This window comes from Bos grunniens, chromosome 26, assembly GCF_055505025.1.
Source record: "Bos grunniens cultivar Pamir isolate PY7600 chromosome 26, Bosgru_T2T1.0, whole genome shotgun sequence".
NCBI lineage: Eukaryota > Metazoa > Chordata > Mammalia > Artiodactyla > Bovidae > Bos > Bos grunniens.
Window position 1 is genome coordinate 35,588,958 of NC_141190.1, and position 18,268 is coordinate 35,607,225.

At 35.1% G+C, this 18,268-nt stretch overlaps 1 protein-coding gene across 8 annotated transcripts in view; it reads left to right on the plus strand.

Moving 5' to 3' along the window:
* ATRNL1 (attractin like 1) overlaps positions 1 to 18,268 on the plus strand; it is an 810,133-nt gene that overhangs the window by 288,051 nt on the left and 503,814 nt on the right. For all 8 annotated transcript variants that reach the window (XR_015155896.1, XR_015155897.1, XM_086379578.1 and 5 more), the window contains 2 exons: positions 6,401 to 6,479; positions 8,363 to 8,520. Coding sequence is in view for 6 of the 8 variants with exons in the window: in XM_086379578.1 (XP_086235704.1) it covers positions 6,401 to 6,479; positions 8,363 to 8,520 (237 nt within the window). In the remaining 2 variants the exon portion in view is untranslated. The remainder of the gene's footprint in view (positions 1 to 6,400; positions 6,480 to 8,362; positions 8,521 to 18,268) is intronic.

Below are 18,268 nucleotides of genomic sequence, written 5' to 3' on the forward strand. Positions count from 1 at the left end.
GACATCTTACAATATAAGTTAAAAATGTATAATATGCTGATTTAATATATGTATATATTGCAATATGATTACAACCATAGCATGACCTAACACTGCAGTCATGTCACCTAATTGTAATTTTGGGGAGTTAATGATAATTAAAGTCTCTTAACAACTTTGAAATTTATGATATAATATTGTTATTCATGTTCATTGAGTCACTGATGCTATACAACCAGCTCATCCTCATGTCCTCACGGACATGAACTTAAACAAACTCCGGGAGTTAGTGGAGGATAGAGAAGCCTGGCATGCTGCAGTCCTTGGGGTTGCAAAGAACAGGGCACAACTGAGCGACTGAACAACGACGACAGGAGCAACAGTATTGTTATTCATAATCACTGTGTAGACCATTACATCTTTAGGTCTTAGCACGTGGTGCTAGTGGTAAAGAACCCGCCTGTCAGTGCAGGAGACATAGGAAGGTTGGATCCCTCGGTCAGGAAGATCCCCTGGAGAAGGAAATGGTGATCCACTCCAGTATTCTTGCCTTGAAAATCCCTTGGACAGAGGAGCCTGGTGGGCTCCAGTCCATAGCATCGCAGAGTCAGACACGACTGAGGCAACTCAGCACACACTGCTTGCAAGCTTGTATCTCTTAACACCTTCTTCTGGGGGAGAACTCTCAGAGTTGTGCACCTTCTACCAATCTCTCTGAGTCATGTTGGCTGTAGTGAACCACACGCTTTTTGTTTGTTTGTTCTTAACTGATGTCAGATGCCCACACTATGCTTGATTTTTCAGTGCTTTCTGTCTACTCAAGACAGAAACAGGTCATTTGGGCAGTAACATTAAATACAGATCAAGTATATTGGATGCATGTTATACTCTCTTTCCCTTAAGGGAGTGGTCATTGGCCATATTGGTCTTTCTGATATAGAGCTGTGCTCTCTTGGGTGAGCTGCTGACCTTGGTAGAGTGAAATTGTTCTTTTTATGCATTATATTGTAGCTACTCTCAGTTTTGCATTTAATTTTTGTACTGCAACTTCTTAACTGGATTTTGGTCTGCTCATAACAGTAATTTGGTCCATAGATCATTGTGAAATTGGTGTTTTTGTCAGGGATGAGGGCTAGGACTTCCTATTACACTGTTTTGCTGATGTCACTCTTTCTGTAGTGCTTCATTCTAACTATACATTAATTCAGCTTATTAAGCCCATGTCATGTTTTTTAATAGTTTTTCGAATAGGTGAAACCTCAAAATGTATCCTGACACTTGCAAGCTTCTTTCCTCTAAATTGTTTTACCTAACTTGCCAGCAAATAGTGTAATTGCTTAAATTTTCATTTTTCAGTAAATTAGATCTCTCTTTCCCCAAAATAGAGAAGTTCATTTTATGTTCCTCCTTAGTCCTTAGGTTTTAAGGAATGCCTACATTTTGGGGATTATATTTAATGTTTTGACTTTTCCTGGAGTAGGAAATGGCAATACACTCCAGTATAACAAGTTGCATTTTATAGTTATTTTTTCACACTGAGTATTTTTAAAAACAAAACATTTTATTATTAAAATAAAAAACTTTGTATAAAGTTTTGATTTTTAAATAAGGACTTTAGAAGATATTTTCTTTACATGGTAATACTCTTCACTGATGGCGTGCATTTTTATGAAGACATTAATAATATGTCAGAATCTACAATTTTAGTATAATGAGTGTTTTAATAAATGCATTGTAAACACTGTAGACTTTTTTATCGTAGTAAAACATACATGAAGTAATATTTATATTTTAACCATTTTTAAGTGTACAGTTTCATGGCATTTAAGTAAATTTACAATGCTATACAACCATCACCACAATCCATTATCAGAATATTTCATCAGTCCAAGTAGAATCTCTGTTTCCATTAAGCAATAACTCTCTATTGAGTTATTATTGGGAAACCCCTACTCCCATTATTGGGAAACCTTTATTCTACTTTCAGTCTCTATATTCCAGGTACCTCATGTGTGTAATCATGTAACATTTTTACTTCTATTTCTGATTTATTTCATGTAGCTCAATGTTTCAGTGTTTCCAATGTTCATCCATATTGTTGCACGAATCAGAATTTTATTCATAAATAGTAATTCCAAACTTGTGGAGTTCATTGAGGATATAAGAAATTTAATATAAGTGGGATGTCTGGCTCACAATGTAGGTGTGAACAGTACTTCTCTCCAATATCCGTGCTGCTGCTAAGTCGCTTCAGTCGTGTCCAACTCTGTGCAACCCCACAGACAGCAGCCCACTAAGCTCCTCTGTCCCTGGGATTCTCCAGGCAAGAACACTGGAGTGGGTTGCCATTATCATGCTGCTGCTGCTAAGTCACTTCAGTCGTGTCCGACTCTGTGTGACCCCATAGACGGCAGCCCACCAGGCTCCCCTGTCCCTGGGATTCTCCAGGCAAGAATACTGGAGAGGGTTGCCATTTCCTTCTCCAATGCAGGAAAGTGAAAAGTGAAAGTGAAGTCGCTCAGTCGTGCCCGACTCTTCGCGACCCCATGGACTGCAGCCCACCAGGCGTCTCCGTCCATGGGATTTTCCAGGCAAGAGTATGTGGTGTCATACAAATAAGCTCAGATTAGCCATAATTCTAGTTTGTTTCTCTCTTGACTATTCTCTCCTCTTTCAAGTCCCAGAAATCCTTGAATTCTTACAGTATCACAGCTTTCAGTTTCACTTGCTGCTGTTTTGTTCAGTTGAAACCAAGAGCCCAGACACATGTTTTGAGAAACTGATGGACACTAAACTATCATATCTTAGTACCGCTAAGAATGCTTGTAACATCATTACAAGTAGTTTATAATTACATATATATCTATGCATATGATTTATAATTAAAGAGAAATGCAACTTGGAACAATTTCTGAAATTAACATGTATTGTTAGTCTGGGCCTCTTCTACAAAAATGAAGTACTTTCATTTTTATGCATTTATTACATTTTGAAAACAAATTTAATTCTAACATACTATATATCATCTTCAACCAAGGCTTTCATGTTAACAATTTCTGGAGTAGTTTCTTGTATAATATGATCTTGCTGAACTTAACCATGTCTAACAACAATGTTCTAAATGACTAATTTTTTCATTTAGTGCGGTAGTCACAGTATTACTTCTTGGAGTCCAGCATATTTTCCTTGACCTTAAATATATTTTATAGGGCTTTAGTTATAGTACCATATATTCAGTAATGCCTTAACATGAGAGGATGAAGTAAAATTTCAAGAAAAGTTCTATAGTTTTCTATATCAGTTGGAAATTTTGTGTGACCTTTTTTAGTAATAATTGCAGTTATTCTCAAATCTTCCTGACACAAAATAAGACACACACAATTACTAAGATGCAGTTTCATGATAAAAATAGATTTAAGCTTTCTTAGGGGTGCACTGTTTCTACTATGTTTTGTTTTCATAGAAAACAACTTTTTTTTTGACTAGTTGATTAATAATAAAGAAAGTCAGCCTTTCTCAAAGGTCAGCAGTCATGCCTTCTTTCTGAGTCCTCTAGTAAAAAGGAAGATGAAAAAGGAGAAGGAAAAGAAGAAATCCTGTGTCCTCAGACCTAATAATATCAACAACATGACCATTATTAGCACGGTGGCCTGAAACCATAATAAGTTTTTTGAGAAATTATCGTGTTTCATTTTCTCCAAAAAGTCTTTAGGGAAGTCATGATATTCCCATTTTAGAGACTGTTGTTGTTTAGTTGCTAAGTCATGTCCAATATTTTTGTGACCCCATGCACTGGGGCCTGTCTATGGGATTTCCCAGGCAAGAATACTGAGGGGACTGCCATTTTCTTCTCCAAGGGATCTTCTCGACCCAGGGATCGAACCTCCATCCCCTGCATTGGCAGTCAGATTCTTTACCACTGAGCTACCAGAGAAGCCCATTTTAGAGATAAGAAAGCTAATTTTCAGGAAGGATAAGGGTGAAAAGAAAGTGAAGTTGCCCAGTCGTGTCTGACTCTTTGCGACCCCATGGACTGTAGCCCTCCAGGCTCCTCCATCCATGGGATTCTCCAGGCAAGAATACTGGAGTGGGTTGCCATTTCCTTCTCCAGGGGATCTTCCCAAACCAGGGATCGAACCCAGGTCTCCCGCATTTCAGGCAGACCCTTTAACCTCTGAGCCACCAGGGAAGCCCCAAGGATAAGGGTAGCTCTCTCTAAATCAATACGCATGTACATTAAAGGTCTAAGATTTGAACCCAAGCTCATCCGACTCAACAATGAATACTCTGCACATTCACTTCATTGCCTCATGAACATGATTTAATTAATATGAAGCAGTGATTGGTTTTTGGGTCTGGTTAGTTCATTATTGATGGAGTAAATCAGTATTTATTACCAAAGAAATTTTTTCTTTTCATATCTGGGTTCTCCTTAATGCAGCATTATAAGTATGATGAAATAGATGTTATTACCACACCTGAATAATGCAGTCTGTTAGACAGATTTATTTGCACACTGACAAAAGCTTTTTGCATTTATTACTTGAGTCATTAATATTGGCATTATGTTTGAATCAGTGTCATCTGTTTTCATATCTTTAAAAAGTGGAAAGGTCTTAAGAAGTTTGAAAGTTTTGTGGTACATATTAGAGAATATTTTAATAGCTTACCAAAAGAACTCAGTAAATTAACTTCCTTCTTATGTTTGTGGCCAGTTACAAAAATGACTCTGATGGATAATATAGTGCCCTTCTCAAATACTGTATATTTTTAAACTCCAAGCCTTGTTTTTCTTTGATCACTTCAAATTCTCCGATGTTATCTCTTCAGTAGTAATGAGCACTACCCTGAAAAGTCTATGTGGCAAAATTGTTCAGCCTTACTACCACACATTTTATTTTGTAGGCTCTTTCAAGATGACCATTCTTGTTGAGTTTATATTTGCTTCCTGGAAACTTTGAAGAGAGTATCTTTCAATGATTATGGAGCATTGTTAGTAGTTTTTAATAGAGGCCCAGCTGTCCCTGTCGCTATGGCAATCACTTAGAGTAGTTTTTGCTGCTGCTGCTGCTAAGTCGCTTCAGTCGCATCCGACTCTGTGCGACCCCATAGACGGCAGCCCACCAGGCTCCCCCGTCCCTGGGATTCTCCAGGCAAGAACACTGGGGTGGGTTGCCATTTCCTTCCCCAAGGCGTGAAAGTGAAAAGTGAAAGTGAAGTCGCTCAGTCCTATCGGACTCTTAGCGGCCCCATGGACTGCAGCCTCCTAGGCTCCTCCGTCCATGGGGTTTTCCAGGCAAGAGTGCTGGAGTGGGGTGCCATTGCCTTCTCCGAGAGTAGTTTTTATTTGAGGTTAGATAATTGGGTCTTGGTGTATTGTTTACGTGGAATGACTGTCACACATCACCCAGCAGCCCTTGCCTTTTATCATGCTTCCTCTTACTCCTTCCGTATCAGGGAAGAACCAGGTCCTTCTGTCAGTTTCTTCCTAACACTATTTCTATCAGGTATGGGGCACTTAATTGCTTATAGACTTACTTTCTCTAAGAGCCACTCAGAAAATTGGCGATATGTTTTCTATTGGCTTTCTTTTTCTTATTTAGAAAAAGTTGTAATATCAAGGTACTAATTTTAATTATTTTAGTAGCTAGGTCTCAGTAACACAGCTTTTTCTAAGAGTCTCTGTATATTTAAAACACAGCAAAGCACTCTCAATATCTGTAGCTAAAGCTATTCAATATGACTGTCTTTCTATTCTTTTCTGCAAGTCCTGATAGTTATAATCATACCTAATTTTTGTTCCTCGTCTCTTGGAGTAGGATAATAGCAAATAACATTTAAAGAAATCTCTTCGGTATTTGCTTCTGTGCATTTAAACTAATGACAAGATGCAGGTTGATCAATATAAAATTCTTCAGTGCTCCTCTCTACAGATGTTTATATGACTTGATCCCCTCTTTTTCCCCAAGTAGGTTTATGACTTTTACCTCTAAGTTTTACATTTCAAGTATTTTTTTTTCACCGAAAAATGTGTATATACTAATACTATGTGCAGCTAACATGAAATCTTTCAACAAAACAATCATCCATTGCTGTGAAATAACTTTGGACTAGCCAAACCCATACCATTTAGATATTAACTACAGGTAAGCCAAAAAAATCAAAACACAAGTATTGAATTATAGCAGCCTCTGGCTACATGTGGAAGACTAGGTTACAGTAGGAAAGATAAATGGGAACTTTAAATATACCTTTGAATTTATCACCTTTTTTTTTTTCATTAAAAACGTGTAATTAGCATCTACACTTTCTCGCTTAATGTTCACAGTTAGAGAAACATAGCATGGACATAATTAAAACATTAAAGGTAACATCTAGTATAATTCTGTTTTTTTAATCTTCATATTTTCTTTCTTGGTAGTCAAACAAAAATTTGGATATTTCAATTAATGCATCAAACAACTTTAATCTCAACATTACATGGTCGGTTGGTTCAACAGGTAAGAGAATTTTGTTGTTATGTGTCTTTTACTTTGCTTCCTATACGTAAGGTTTCTAATATGACCTTTCTACTGTTAACTTAAATAATTGAGATAAAAATATTATATGCCAGAATCTTTGTGCTGTTTTAGGTAAAACTATTAAGTAGCGTTATTAATAAATTATCATTATTCTGTTAACTTTCTCCCTAATTCAGTTAATATTAGGTGGATAACAGATATTTTACACTACTTTTTTTATGGCAGTGTTATGAATTCCTGTGATTTTAATTAAGACAAATTACTTCTTTAATGACTAAAGAGACTGACATTTCAATTATTTGATTCACCATTGAAGCTATAAGTTTAATAACTTTAATATTCATATAAAACAACAAATTGTCTGTGTATGTTGGTAAATTACCAACTTACCTATTACCTTTAAGCTTGAATTTATACCCCCTACCATTGTTGGATTTGGTTCTGAGAGAGGGTTAAAAAACCCTACACTTAATATTTCTTCCATAATAAGGTTTATAAATTGAAATTGCTAACTTTTAAGAAATACAAAAAGTACAAATCTGTATGTTGGATTATGAAAAAGTATGCTTGCTGTCTTAAAGAAATGCTGTATTTCTACTTTCTATATAAAGGGTATATACTGTTGCATAAAAATACTGTAAACTTTTAAAGAAAATATAGGAATCCCTAGAAATCCATATTTGATTTCTTAAAATTAAATCATGTGCTATTTTAATAAGTATTAATAGAATAATAGAAACATAATTCAAATGAGAAGGGGTCTTTGCAATTCCAGTTTTTATATTACATATATAAGAATTGAAAACTTTAGATACGTATGTACATATTTTGTTACAATAGTAGAAACATATAGTAAAATCTTGGCACTGTAAGTTTCATTAACTATGAATTCATGATAACTTGTACTGTTAATTTGAAATTCTGCATAACAAATTGACCCTACAAGAGTTTTAAAATTTGGCAACAAAAATATATAAAACCTCAGTTACCACTTTAGAGCAGTGCCTTCAGTATGCAAGAGATTACTTGTAACTTTCAGATTCTCAAGACCAGGTCTTAGATATTTTGATTTATTAGTTTTGGAAGATGTCACCAAGAAACCTGCATTTTAAAAAAGCATTCATAATAATTTTGGAACAGATGAGCGGTTAGCAAATAATTCAGTTGCTCAGTACCCTAACTATTCTTAACCCTTTCTTCCATTTGGTTAATTTCAGTAAATATTTATTGAGTACTCAATATGTGCTTAACTAATTGAATTTTTAGCTCATGTTTTAAATTATATCTTCTTTCCACTTTATTCAAAGTAGTGATGGTTCAACACGTGGTAAACAAAAAAAAAATTGATTTCTTTTCCGTTTTTTAATTGGATTGAGACATATTTTGTTTTGAAAGGCTCTGTGGAGAAATAAGTAGCAAAATATCAGTTCCTGAAGCTATGTATTACTTGAGTTCCAAAGAGGACTTTACTGTTTAGTAGCTACAAACTTGAGGCACATGTCTTCATCTTTCTGAGGCTCAGTTTCCAATTTGAAAAACAGAGATGGAATACCTATGGAATAAAGTTTTTATTAGAAGAGAATGTAAAGCCTCTAAGCCAGTTCCTAGTATGTAACACTTAAAATAATTGGTATTATTTTAAAAAATAGTTTTTATACTAAATCTGTTTCCATTATATTTATGACAAATCTTATTTCTTCCTTGTCATTCTAAATTATAAACATGAGTTAATTTGGATAGTTATGTCCTTATAAACACAGTTACAAAAATTAAGTAAATATCATATATATGTAAGTGTTACATTAATAAAGATATGTTTCCTTAATATGAATTATTTAAATTTGTTATTATTTACATTTTAGCTGGAACAATATCTGGAGAGGAGACTCCTATAGTTTCCAAGACTAATATAAAAGAATACAGAGATAGTTTTTCCTATGAAAAATTTAACTTTAGAAGCAATCCAAACATTACATTCTATGTATACGTCAGCAACTTTTCATGGCCTATTAAAATACAGGTAAGTGTTAATAGTACTTAATCTAATGAACACTGAATATTTTCATATGCAAAAGAATGCTGTTTTTGTTCAAAGAGGTGATAAAGGTTTCTATATTTTGCACAATGTGAAGCATGTATTGATCCTTCATAAAAAGGATACAGTGGGTGTCTGTGTTGATTAATGTCTTCGTAAAAAATATTTGAACAAATAACATTGAATATGTACTAATAAGTATGGACATGAGTTTGGATAAACTCCGGGAGTTGGTGATGGACACGGAGGCCTGGCGTGCTGCGATTCATGGGGTCGCAAAGAGTCGGATACAACTGAGCGACTGAACTGAACTGAACTGAATAAGTATGTACTAATTTTTCAATGTGATTATATTCTTAAAAAATGTATCAGAACTTGAAATAACTATGACATTTATATCTTCTGATTAATTTCATTCTTTGAGGGTTAGATAGGTATTGTTTTCTTACAATGCCTCTTGAAATCATTGACTGTTTTTAGCAATATTTATTTTATATTGAACATAATTCAAATCATCATGAAAAATTTAGAACTAGCAGTACCTTACAGTTAGTTCTTTAAGGCTCACTACTTCTCACTACTGATTTCTTTATGTACTCTGTATATGTTATATATTTTATTTTTATTGTGTTTAGTGATAGACTGCTAAAGGCTTCTGATTTATTGCTAGGGACATTTAGGTTATTCTTACTATCTTAAAATAGTCAAGGTGTGTATTCTTAATTTATTCTTTTATGAAAGAAATATCTACGTGTTAAAATGTTTAGATTTATTTATTCATTCTTTTATGATTGTATGATTAGATTGAGTTCAGATTAGTTTATTAAATAGCTCATATGTGCCAAACCCTGTGCTGAGCTGTTATGTTTTGTTATCTTTAAAAAAATTACAGATAATTTATTCTTTTTTATTAATAAATGACCATTTTTTATTTGTGACTAGAAAATTCTTACATGCTTTATCAATTTCTATGTGATTTGCGGAAAGACAGAGTGACTTTTAAAAATTGTATATTTGCTTGAAAAATTTTGATTTGTAAGGTTGATTTCATGTCTAAATTGAGGAAATTACTTACTTGTTCAAGAAATATTGGTATAAATTACTACTTAGTAAGTAGTAATGATAATTAATTTGATAAATTTACTTCTTTATTGTGATTGAATTAGATGTTAATATAGTAAAAAAATGCCAGAAATGTTTTCTTATGGGTTTTTAGAATTTTGACCTTTAGGATGCTGGAGGTATCATTTTATTTTTTATGATTTATATAGAAATATTAATCAGATTTCATTTGTTTTATTCAGATTATGATTGAAGGTGACAAAAGGCTCATCCATGAGCTTATTAAATAGTAATTAAAATTGAAAGAATTGCTATATTTCTGATTGTTTCCTGCCCTTTATTTCATGGCTATCTAATTATATTTTATTTTTAAGCAAATTACACACTTTAGAATGTTCATGAATATTTAATGATTAGAAATTAACTTTCTAAATTGGATTTTCTTTTGAGATCATACTAGTAATGTGTTCTGGAAGCCAAACCAGAATTTCTGTAGTGAATTTAAAATATCCCACTTTCCCAAAGTAATAAAATGTTGAAAATAACTGTGATGGTCAAGATAAGTACATCCTAATTCCTACTCTTTGAGTAAAATCATTATATCAATCCTGTGGAATATGTTATGTTACTATTAAGGCTTAAGAGTATGTGTGTATGTTTATACAACTATAATAAACTTTGTTTTTAAGTGTAAAATGGTAAAATTATTTTAATTGAGATCCGTTTGCTAATAGAATTGAGCTACACTGATTTATTTTTGAATGGTCAGCCAATCTTGATAATAAGGGGGTAAGCTCCACTTAGTCATTTTGTATTACAACTTTAATATATTGCTGGATTCAACGTGTTGAAATTTACAAATTTTTATGCCTATGTTTTTGGGTCAAATTAGTTTGTAGTTTTGTATTCATGCAGTCTTACTAACTTTGTAGGATGGTACTACTGGCGTTACAAAGTAAATTGGGATGTGTTCTTTCTTCTGTAATTTTCTAAAGCTATTGATATAAAATGTCTATGTTTTTAAATTTGTGTTAGAATTCAACATTGAGTTTATTTGAAATTGAGATTTTCTTTGTTGAAATGTTTTAACTACAAATTGAATCTTGTGGATTGAGAACTTTTCTGGTTATCTCTATTTTTCTTGAGTGAACTGTATCAGTTTATGTCTCTCAGTTGTATATTTCCCATTTTGGCTATTTTGTGTAATTTGTTGGCAAAAGATTTTTCATAATATTCACATATTACGCACTGACATCACCTAATTCCTGAAACTGATAATTAGTTTCCACGTTCTCATTTTTTCTTTTCTTGCTCAGTCTGGCTAAAGAGTTAGCAAGTTCATTTACTTTTCTTTTATTTCATTAATTACTTCTTTTAAACTATTCCTTTTCTTGTGCTTCCTTGACACTCATTTGCTCTTCTTTTTCTGTTTTCTTCAGGTAGGTAAATGCTTTCTAATTTTCTTTTTGATTTCTTCCTTGATCAGTGGGGTATTTAGAAGTGAGATACTGTATTTCCAACTATTTAGAGAATGTCTAGAAGTGCTTCTGTCACATGTTGAATTTTTAAAGATTTGTCAAGACTTATTTTATGGTTCAAAGTGTTTGACAGAATAATGGCTCCGCAAAGGTGATCACATTCTAATCTCTGGTACCTATGTAAATATTATCTTACATGGACAGAAGACTTGAAGAATGTGGTACATTAGGACGATTACTCCAAGTTACTGAGGTGGACCCAACCTAACTACATGAGTCCTTATTATGACCTTTATTTGGCTGAGATCAGGGTCAGAGGGTGATATGCCCATGGGAGAATGGTCAGACCAGAACAACGTTGCTTGGTTGGAATATGAGAGGAAGGGGACTCGAGCCAAGAATATAGACTCTAGAAGCTAGGAAAGTTGAGGAAACAGATTCGTCATTAGAGCCTCTAAAAAGAAATGTGGTTCTGCTGACACTTTGATTTTAGTCCACTGAAACTTCTGTCAGAGTTCTTACATACAGACATGAGATAGTAAATGTGATTTGTCTTAAGCCACTACGACTGCTCTTACTGGTTACTCAGCAATAGAAATGTTCACTTGATCTCTCCAGTTTTCTTGAAGAGATCTCTAGTTTTCCCGTTCTGTTGTTTTCCTCTACTTTTTTGAATTGTTCACTTAAGAAGGCCTTCTTATCTCTCCTTACTAATCTGTGGAATTCTGCATTCACTTGGGTATGTCTTTCCCTCTCCCTTGCTTTTCACTTCTCTTCTGTCCTCAGCTATTTGTAATGCTCCTCGGACAACCGCTTTGCCTTCTTCCATTTCTTGTTCTTTGGGATGGTTTTGGTCACTGCTTCCTTTACAGTGTTACAAATCTCCGTTCATAGTTCTTCAGGCACTCTGTCTATCAGATCTAACCCCTTGAATCTGTTCGTCACCTCCACTGTATAATCATAAGAGATTTGCTTTAGGTCATACTTGTTTAGCCTAATGGTTTTCCCTACTTTCTTCAATTTAAGCCTGAATTTTGCAGTAAGGAGCTAATAATCTGAGCCACAGTCAGCTCCAGGTCTTGTTTTTGCTTCTCCATCTTCGGGTGCAAAGAATATAATCTACCTAATTTTGGTATTGACCATTTGGCGATGTCCATAAATAGAGTTGTCTCTTGTGTTGTTGGAAGAGGGTGTTTGCTATGACCAGTGCATTCTGTTGGCAAGACTCTGTTAGCCTTTGCCCTGCTTCATTTTGACTCCAGGACCAAACTTGCCAGTTACTCCAGCTATCTTTTAACTTCCTACTTTTGCATTCCAGCCCCCTATGGTGAAAAGGACATCTTTTTTTTGGTGTTAGTTCTAGAAGGTCTTATAGGTCTTCATAGAACCAGTCAACTCAGCTTCTTTGGCATCAGCAGTTGGAGCATAGACTTGGATTACTGTGATGTTGAATGGTTTGCCTTGGAAATGAACTGAGATCATTCTGTCATTTTTGAGATTGCACCCAAGTACTGCATTTCAGACTCTTTTGTTGACCATGAGGGCGACTCCATTTCTTCTAAATTAATCCTAAAGGAAATTAGCCCTGAATATTCATTGGAAGGACTGATGTTGAAGCTGAAGCTCCAGCACTTTGGCCACGTGATGCACAGAGCAACTCATTGGAAAAGACCCTGATTCTGGGAAAGATTGAAGGCAAAAGGAGAAGAGGGCGGCAGAGGATGAGATAGCTAGATAGCATCACCAACTCAGTGGATATGAATTAGAGGAAATTCCACAGATAGTGAAGGACAGTGAAGCCCGGCATGCTGCGGTCCATGGGGTCGCAAAGAGTTGGGTGCAACTTAGCGACTGAACAACAGCAGCAGCAATAGAAAATGAATAAACCTAATGTCCTAGTCCATTGGGCAGCTATGAAAAAATACCATTGACTAAGTAGCTTATAAACAACAGAAATTCTTTATTCACCATTCTGGAGGTGGGAAGTCCAAGATCAAAGCACCAGAATGGAGTGGTCAGGTTTTGGTGATGATTCCTGTGCCCTCACATAAGGGAAGGTGATGGGGAGCTCCGTGGGACCTCTTTTATAGGAGCACTAACCCCATCCATGACCACCCACCCTCATGACCAATCCACTCTCATGACCTGTCTAATCATCTTCCAAAGATCGTATCACCTGGATATGAATCTGTTTTGGTCAATGTTCCTGGGGCAGTTGCAAACGTCCTTTGCTCTTATTGAGTGAAGCTTCTACAGAGATCAGTTGGGTCAACTTTTTCAAGTTGTCTAGTGTCCACGTCGATGTTCTGTCAGTTTGAAGAATAAGTGTTGCAATCTCTGACTGTGATTTTAGATTAGGTTATTTGTTCTTCTAGCAATTTTTACTTCATGTATTTTGAAACTCTCTTACTTAGATAGATAAATGTTTAGTGTTTTTAATGTCTTCTTGATGAATCGATGACTTGACCTCTTTATTATTAGGAAATTGGTTTCTGAATCCCTGGTAATATTCTTTGCTTCAAAATTTATTTTGCCAAATATAAAAAGTATAGTCACTCCAGCTTTTAAAAAATATTACTAGAATGCTGTGTCATTTTTTCATCCTTCTACTTTAACCTATTTGTGTTTTTATATTTAAAGTAGATTATTTTAGACAGCATATAGTTATGTCTTTTTTTATCCAATCCTTATCCATGTGCATGTAATGTATATATATATTTATAGGCATACCTCATTGTACTGTGCTTTCTTTTATTGCATTTTGCAGACATTATGTTTCTTATGAATTGAAGTTTTTGGCAACAATGAATTGAGAAAGTCTGCAGATGCCATTTTTCAAAAAGCATTTCCTCACTCTGTGTCTCTGTGTCACATTTTGGTAATTCTCATATTTCAAATTTTTTCACTGTTATTAGTTATATGATCTGTGTTCAGTCATCTTTAATGTTAGTTGCTGCTGCTGCTAAGTCGCTTCGGTCGTGTCTGACTCTGTGCGACCCCATAGACAGCAGTCCTCCAGGCTCCCCTGTCCCTGGGACTCTCTAGGCAAGAACACTGAAGTGGGTTGCCATTTCCTTCTCCAGTGCATGAAAGTGAAAAGTCAAAATAAAGTCGCTCAGTCGTGTCCAACTCTTAGTGACCCCATGGACTGCAGCCCACCAGGCTCTGCCGTCCATGGATTTTCCAGGCAAGAGTACTGGAGTGGGGTGCCATTGCCTTCTCCATTAATGTTAGTACTAGGATTCACTGAAGGCTCAGGTGATGGCTAGTACTTTACAGCAATAAATATTTTTTTTAATTTAGCTATGTACATTTTTTTAGGTTAGTGCTATTGTACACTTGGTAGACTATACTATAGTACAAATATAATTTTTATATGCACTAAAAAACAAAAAAAAATGATGTGAAATGCTTTATTGCAATATTTGCCTTATTTCAGTGGTCCTGAACTGAACCTAGAGTATCTTTGGGATATTACTGTATATTTTGGGGTTTAAATCTAACATATCATTATTTGTTTTCTATTTTTCTGATTTGTCCATTGTTTGTTCTTTCCTTTATTGTGCTTATTCTTCTGAATTTAACATTTTTTTCTTGATTTAATTTTAGTGTTGGCTTATTAGCTGCAATTCTACCTTGTGTTATTTTAGTGGGTATTTTGTAACATTTTATACATCTTAAACTTTTTATTGTCTATGTTTAAGTAATATTATATCACTCATTTCTTTGTGTGCATTAACCTTAAAGCAGTCTGCTTTTATTTCCTTCCCCCTGTTGAATCTATTTTATTGCTTCATATTTTATAAAACTCTTGCTATACTTTTACTAGTTTTGCTACAGTCAGATTTATTCAGAGATATTAAAAGTAAGAAAACATTTTCTCTTTTACCTACATACTTATTGTGTCCAGCATTCATCATTTCTTTTTTTTTTTTGTAAATCCAGACTTTTAAAGATTTTATTTCATATTGGAATATGGTAGACAAAAAATGTTGTGTTAGTTTCAGGTATACAGCAAAGTGATTCAGTTCATACACATGTATCTATTCTTTTTCAAATTCTTGTCCCATTTAGGCTACTACAGAATATTGAGCAGCTTCCCTGTGCTATACAGTAGGTATTTGTTGATTATCTGTTTTAAGTATAGCAGTGTTTACTATCATTTCCTACAATCTAAGCTGTTGCTGCTGCTGCTAAGTCGCTTCAGTTGTGTCCGACTCTGTGCGACCCCATAGACGGCAGCCCACCAGGCTCCCCCGTCCCTGGGATTCTCCAGGCAAGAACACTGGAGTGGGTTGCCATTTCCTTCTCCAATGCATGAAAGTGAAAAGTGAAAGCGAAGTCACTCAGTCGTATCCGACTCTTAGCGACCCCATGGCCTGCAGCCCACCAGGCTCCTCCGCCCATGGTATTTTCCAGGCAAGAGTACTGGAGTGGGGTGCCATTGCCTTCTCCGAGGGACATACTTTAATACTCAGTGCAGATCTGCTGGCAGTACATTATATCTGCTCGAATATCTGGAAAAAAAAATTTTACTTCCGTAGGGCTTTGACAAATTTTAAATTGTAGCCTTTTCCTGTCACTATTTTTGTGTATTATCTCTTGGTTTCCATTGTTACCAATGAGAAATCGATGTTTAACCTTATTGGTCCTTTGTGTGTAATGACTTTTTTCTCTTTCCATCTGCATTAAAAATTTTTTCCTCTTTGTCACTGATTTTGGCCAATTTGATTATAATGTGCATAGGTGTGAGTTTTTGTTTTATGTTTCTTGTGCATGAGATTTATTGACATTCTTAAATTTATGAAGTTGTAGTTTTCATGAAATTTAGAAAATATTAAGCCATTATTTCTTGATTTTCTCCCACTTCTCTCTTTTGTTTAGGAATTCTAACAATATTGTATTAAACTGTTTGAAATTGTTTTTTGCTCACTAATTCTTGTTTTTATTTCTTACTCATTCTGTGTTTCACTTTGGATATTTTTGTTACCTGTATCTTCAAGTTCATGAATCTTGTCTTCTATAGTATCCAATCACACCCAGTGTATCTTATCTATGATCTCAGACATATATAATGTTTCTATTTCAAGAATGTTTCTACTTAACAGGGTCCATCAATTTTCTGCCTTTTTTAGTTATGGAATTACAGTTATTATAACTCTTTTAATGTCCTTGTCTGCACATTCTGTGATTTGTGTCATTTCTGAGTTTTTTCAGTTGATTTATTTTTCTCTTCCTTATGGGTAATATTTTGATTAGTTGCCAGACATTCTGATTTTTAGTTTTTTGGGTGTTTATCAATTTTGATAGGTAAGTTTTACCTTTGTTCTGCAATAGAGTTAACTTGCTTCGAAATGTTGATCTTTTCAAGACTTTTTTTTTTTTCTTTAATAGACCAGAAGAAAGCATAATTTAGTCTAGGGTTAATCTTTCCATTCATGAGGCACTACCCATAGGGGTACTCTACTCTATGACACATGAATTACAGGTTATCTTCCATGGTTGGAGCATGAACTGTTCCCAACCCTATCTGAGTTGTGAGGATTTTTCTCTCTGCTCCTTTCACATGGTCCTTTCCCCAGCCTTGTATAGTCTTTTCTGCAGTAAGTAGCATTTGAAAGTGAAAAAGGAGAGTGAAAAAGTTGACTTAAAACTCAACATTTAGAAAACTAAAATCATGGCATCCAGTCCCATCACTTCATGGCAAGTAGATGGGGAAACAGTGGCAGACTATCTTTTTGGGCTCCAAAATCACTGCAGATGGTGACTGCAGCCATCAAATTAAAAGATGCTTGCTCCTTGGAAGAAAAGCTATGACCAACCTAGATAGCATATTAAAAAGCAGAGGCATTACTTTACCAACAAACGTCTGTCTAGTCAAAGCTATAGTTTTTCTAGTAGTCTTGCATGGATGTGAGAGTTGGACTGTGAAGAAAGCTGAGTGCCGAAGAATTGATGGTTTTGAACTGTGGTATTAAAGAAGACTCCTGAGAGTCCCTTGGACTGCAAGGACATCTAACCAGTCAATCCTAAAGGATATCAGTCCTGAATATTCATTGGAAGGACTGATGCTAAAGCTGAAACTGCAATACTTTGGCCACCTGATGTGAAGAACTGACTCATTTGAAAAGACCCTGATGCTGGGAAAGATTGAAGGTGGGAGGAGAAGGGGACGACGGAGGATGAGATAGCTGGATGGCATCACCAACTCAATGGACATGAGTTTGAGTAACCTCCATGAGTTGGTGAGGGACAGGGAAGCCTGGTATGCTGCAGTCCATGGGGTTGCAAAGAGCTGGACATGACTGAGCGTCTTCACTTTCACTTTTCACTTTCATGCTCTGGAGAAGGAAATGGCAGCCCACTCCCGTGTTCTTGCCTGGAGAATCCCAGGGATGGGGGAGCCTGGTGGGCTGCCGTCTATGGGGTCGCACAGAGTCGGACACGAATGAAGTGACTTAGCAGCAGAGAGCCACAATAATCTGTGGCATTCAAAGGCTTACATCATTTTTCTCCTTTTGGAAATCTTTGTCTTATATTACTTAATATCCAGTATCTGAACAGCAGTGTTTTGTATAATTGGTCTGCTTTACTAGTTGTTTTGGCAGAAGGACAAGTCCATTCCCTGATACTCCCTTTTGAAAGAAAGTAGAAAGCCTACATATAATTTTCAGTTCATATAGTAATTGGATTAATATGATAGCGATACATGATGACTGTTAACTATATAAGTTTTATGCTTTTACTGATAAATTGCTTAATTTATAGTTTGAATTTAAGTTTTCAAATACTTTTCAGATAAATGACATTTTATAGACATGTATCAATATATTTTAAGTTTCATAAGGAAATACTATTGCAAATTCCAGCAAGCTGCAAGTTATGAAAAAGTTTACAATCCATAGATGAAATCGTTCATCAAGTATTTATAATCTACACTCTATGGAAGCAGTTATTTTGAAAAGTGGCTGAAAGTAAAAAGTGAAAAGATCCAATTCCTATTTAAAAATATCCACGAGACCACGAGGCACCAAGAATTCTCTGTCCAAAGACATACGTCACTGTTTTATTTTCACAGAATTTTATCAGTGATGCATCAAACAAGCAGCAATAGTTTCTGATAAAAAATTTTTAATTTTTATGATTGTTTTTACTTAATGTAGTTTAATATTTGCTTTAGTTGACTTGTTACA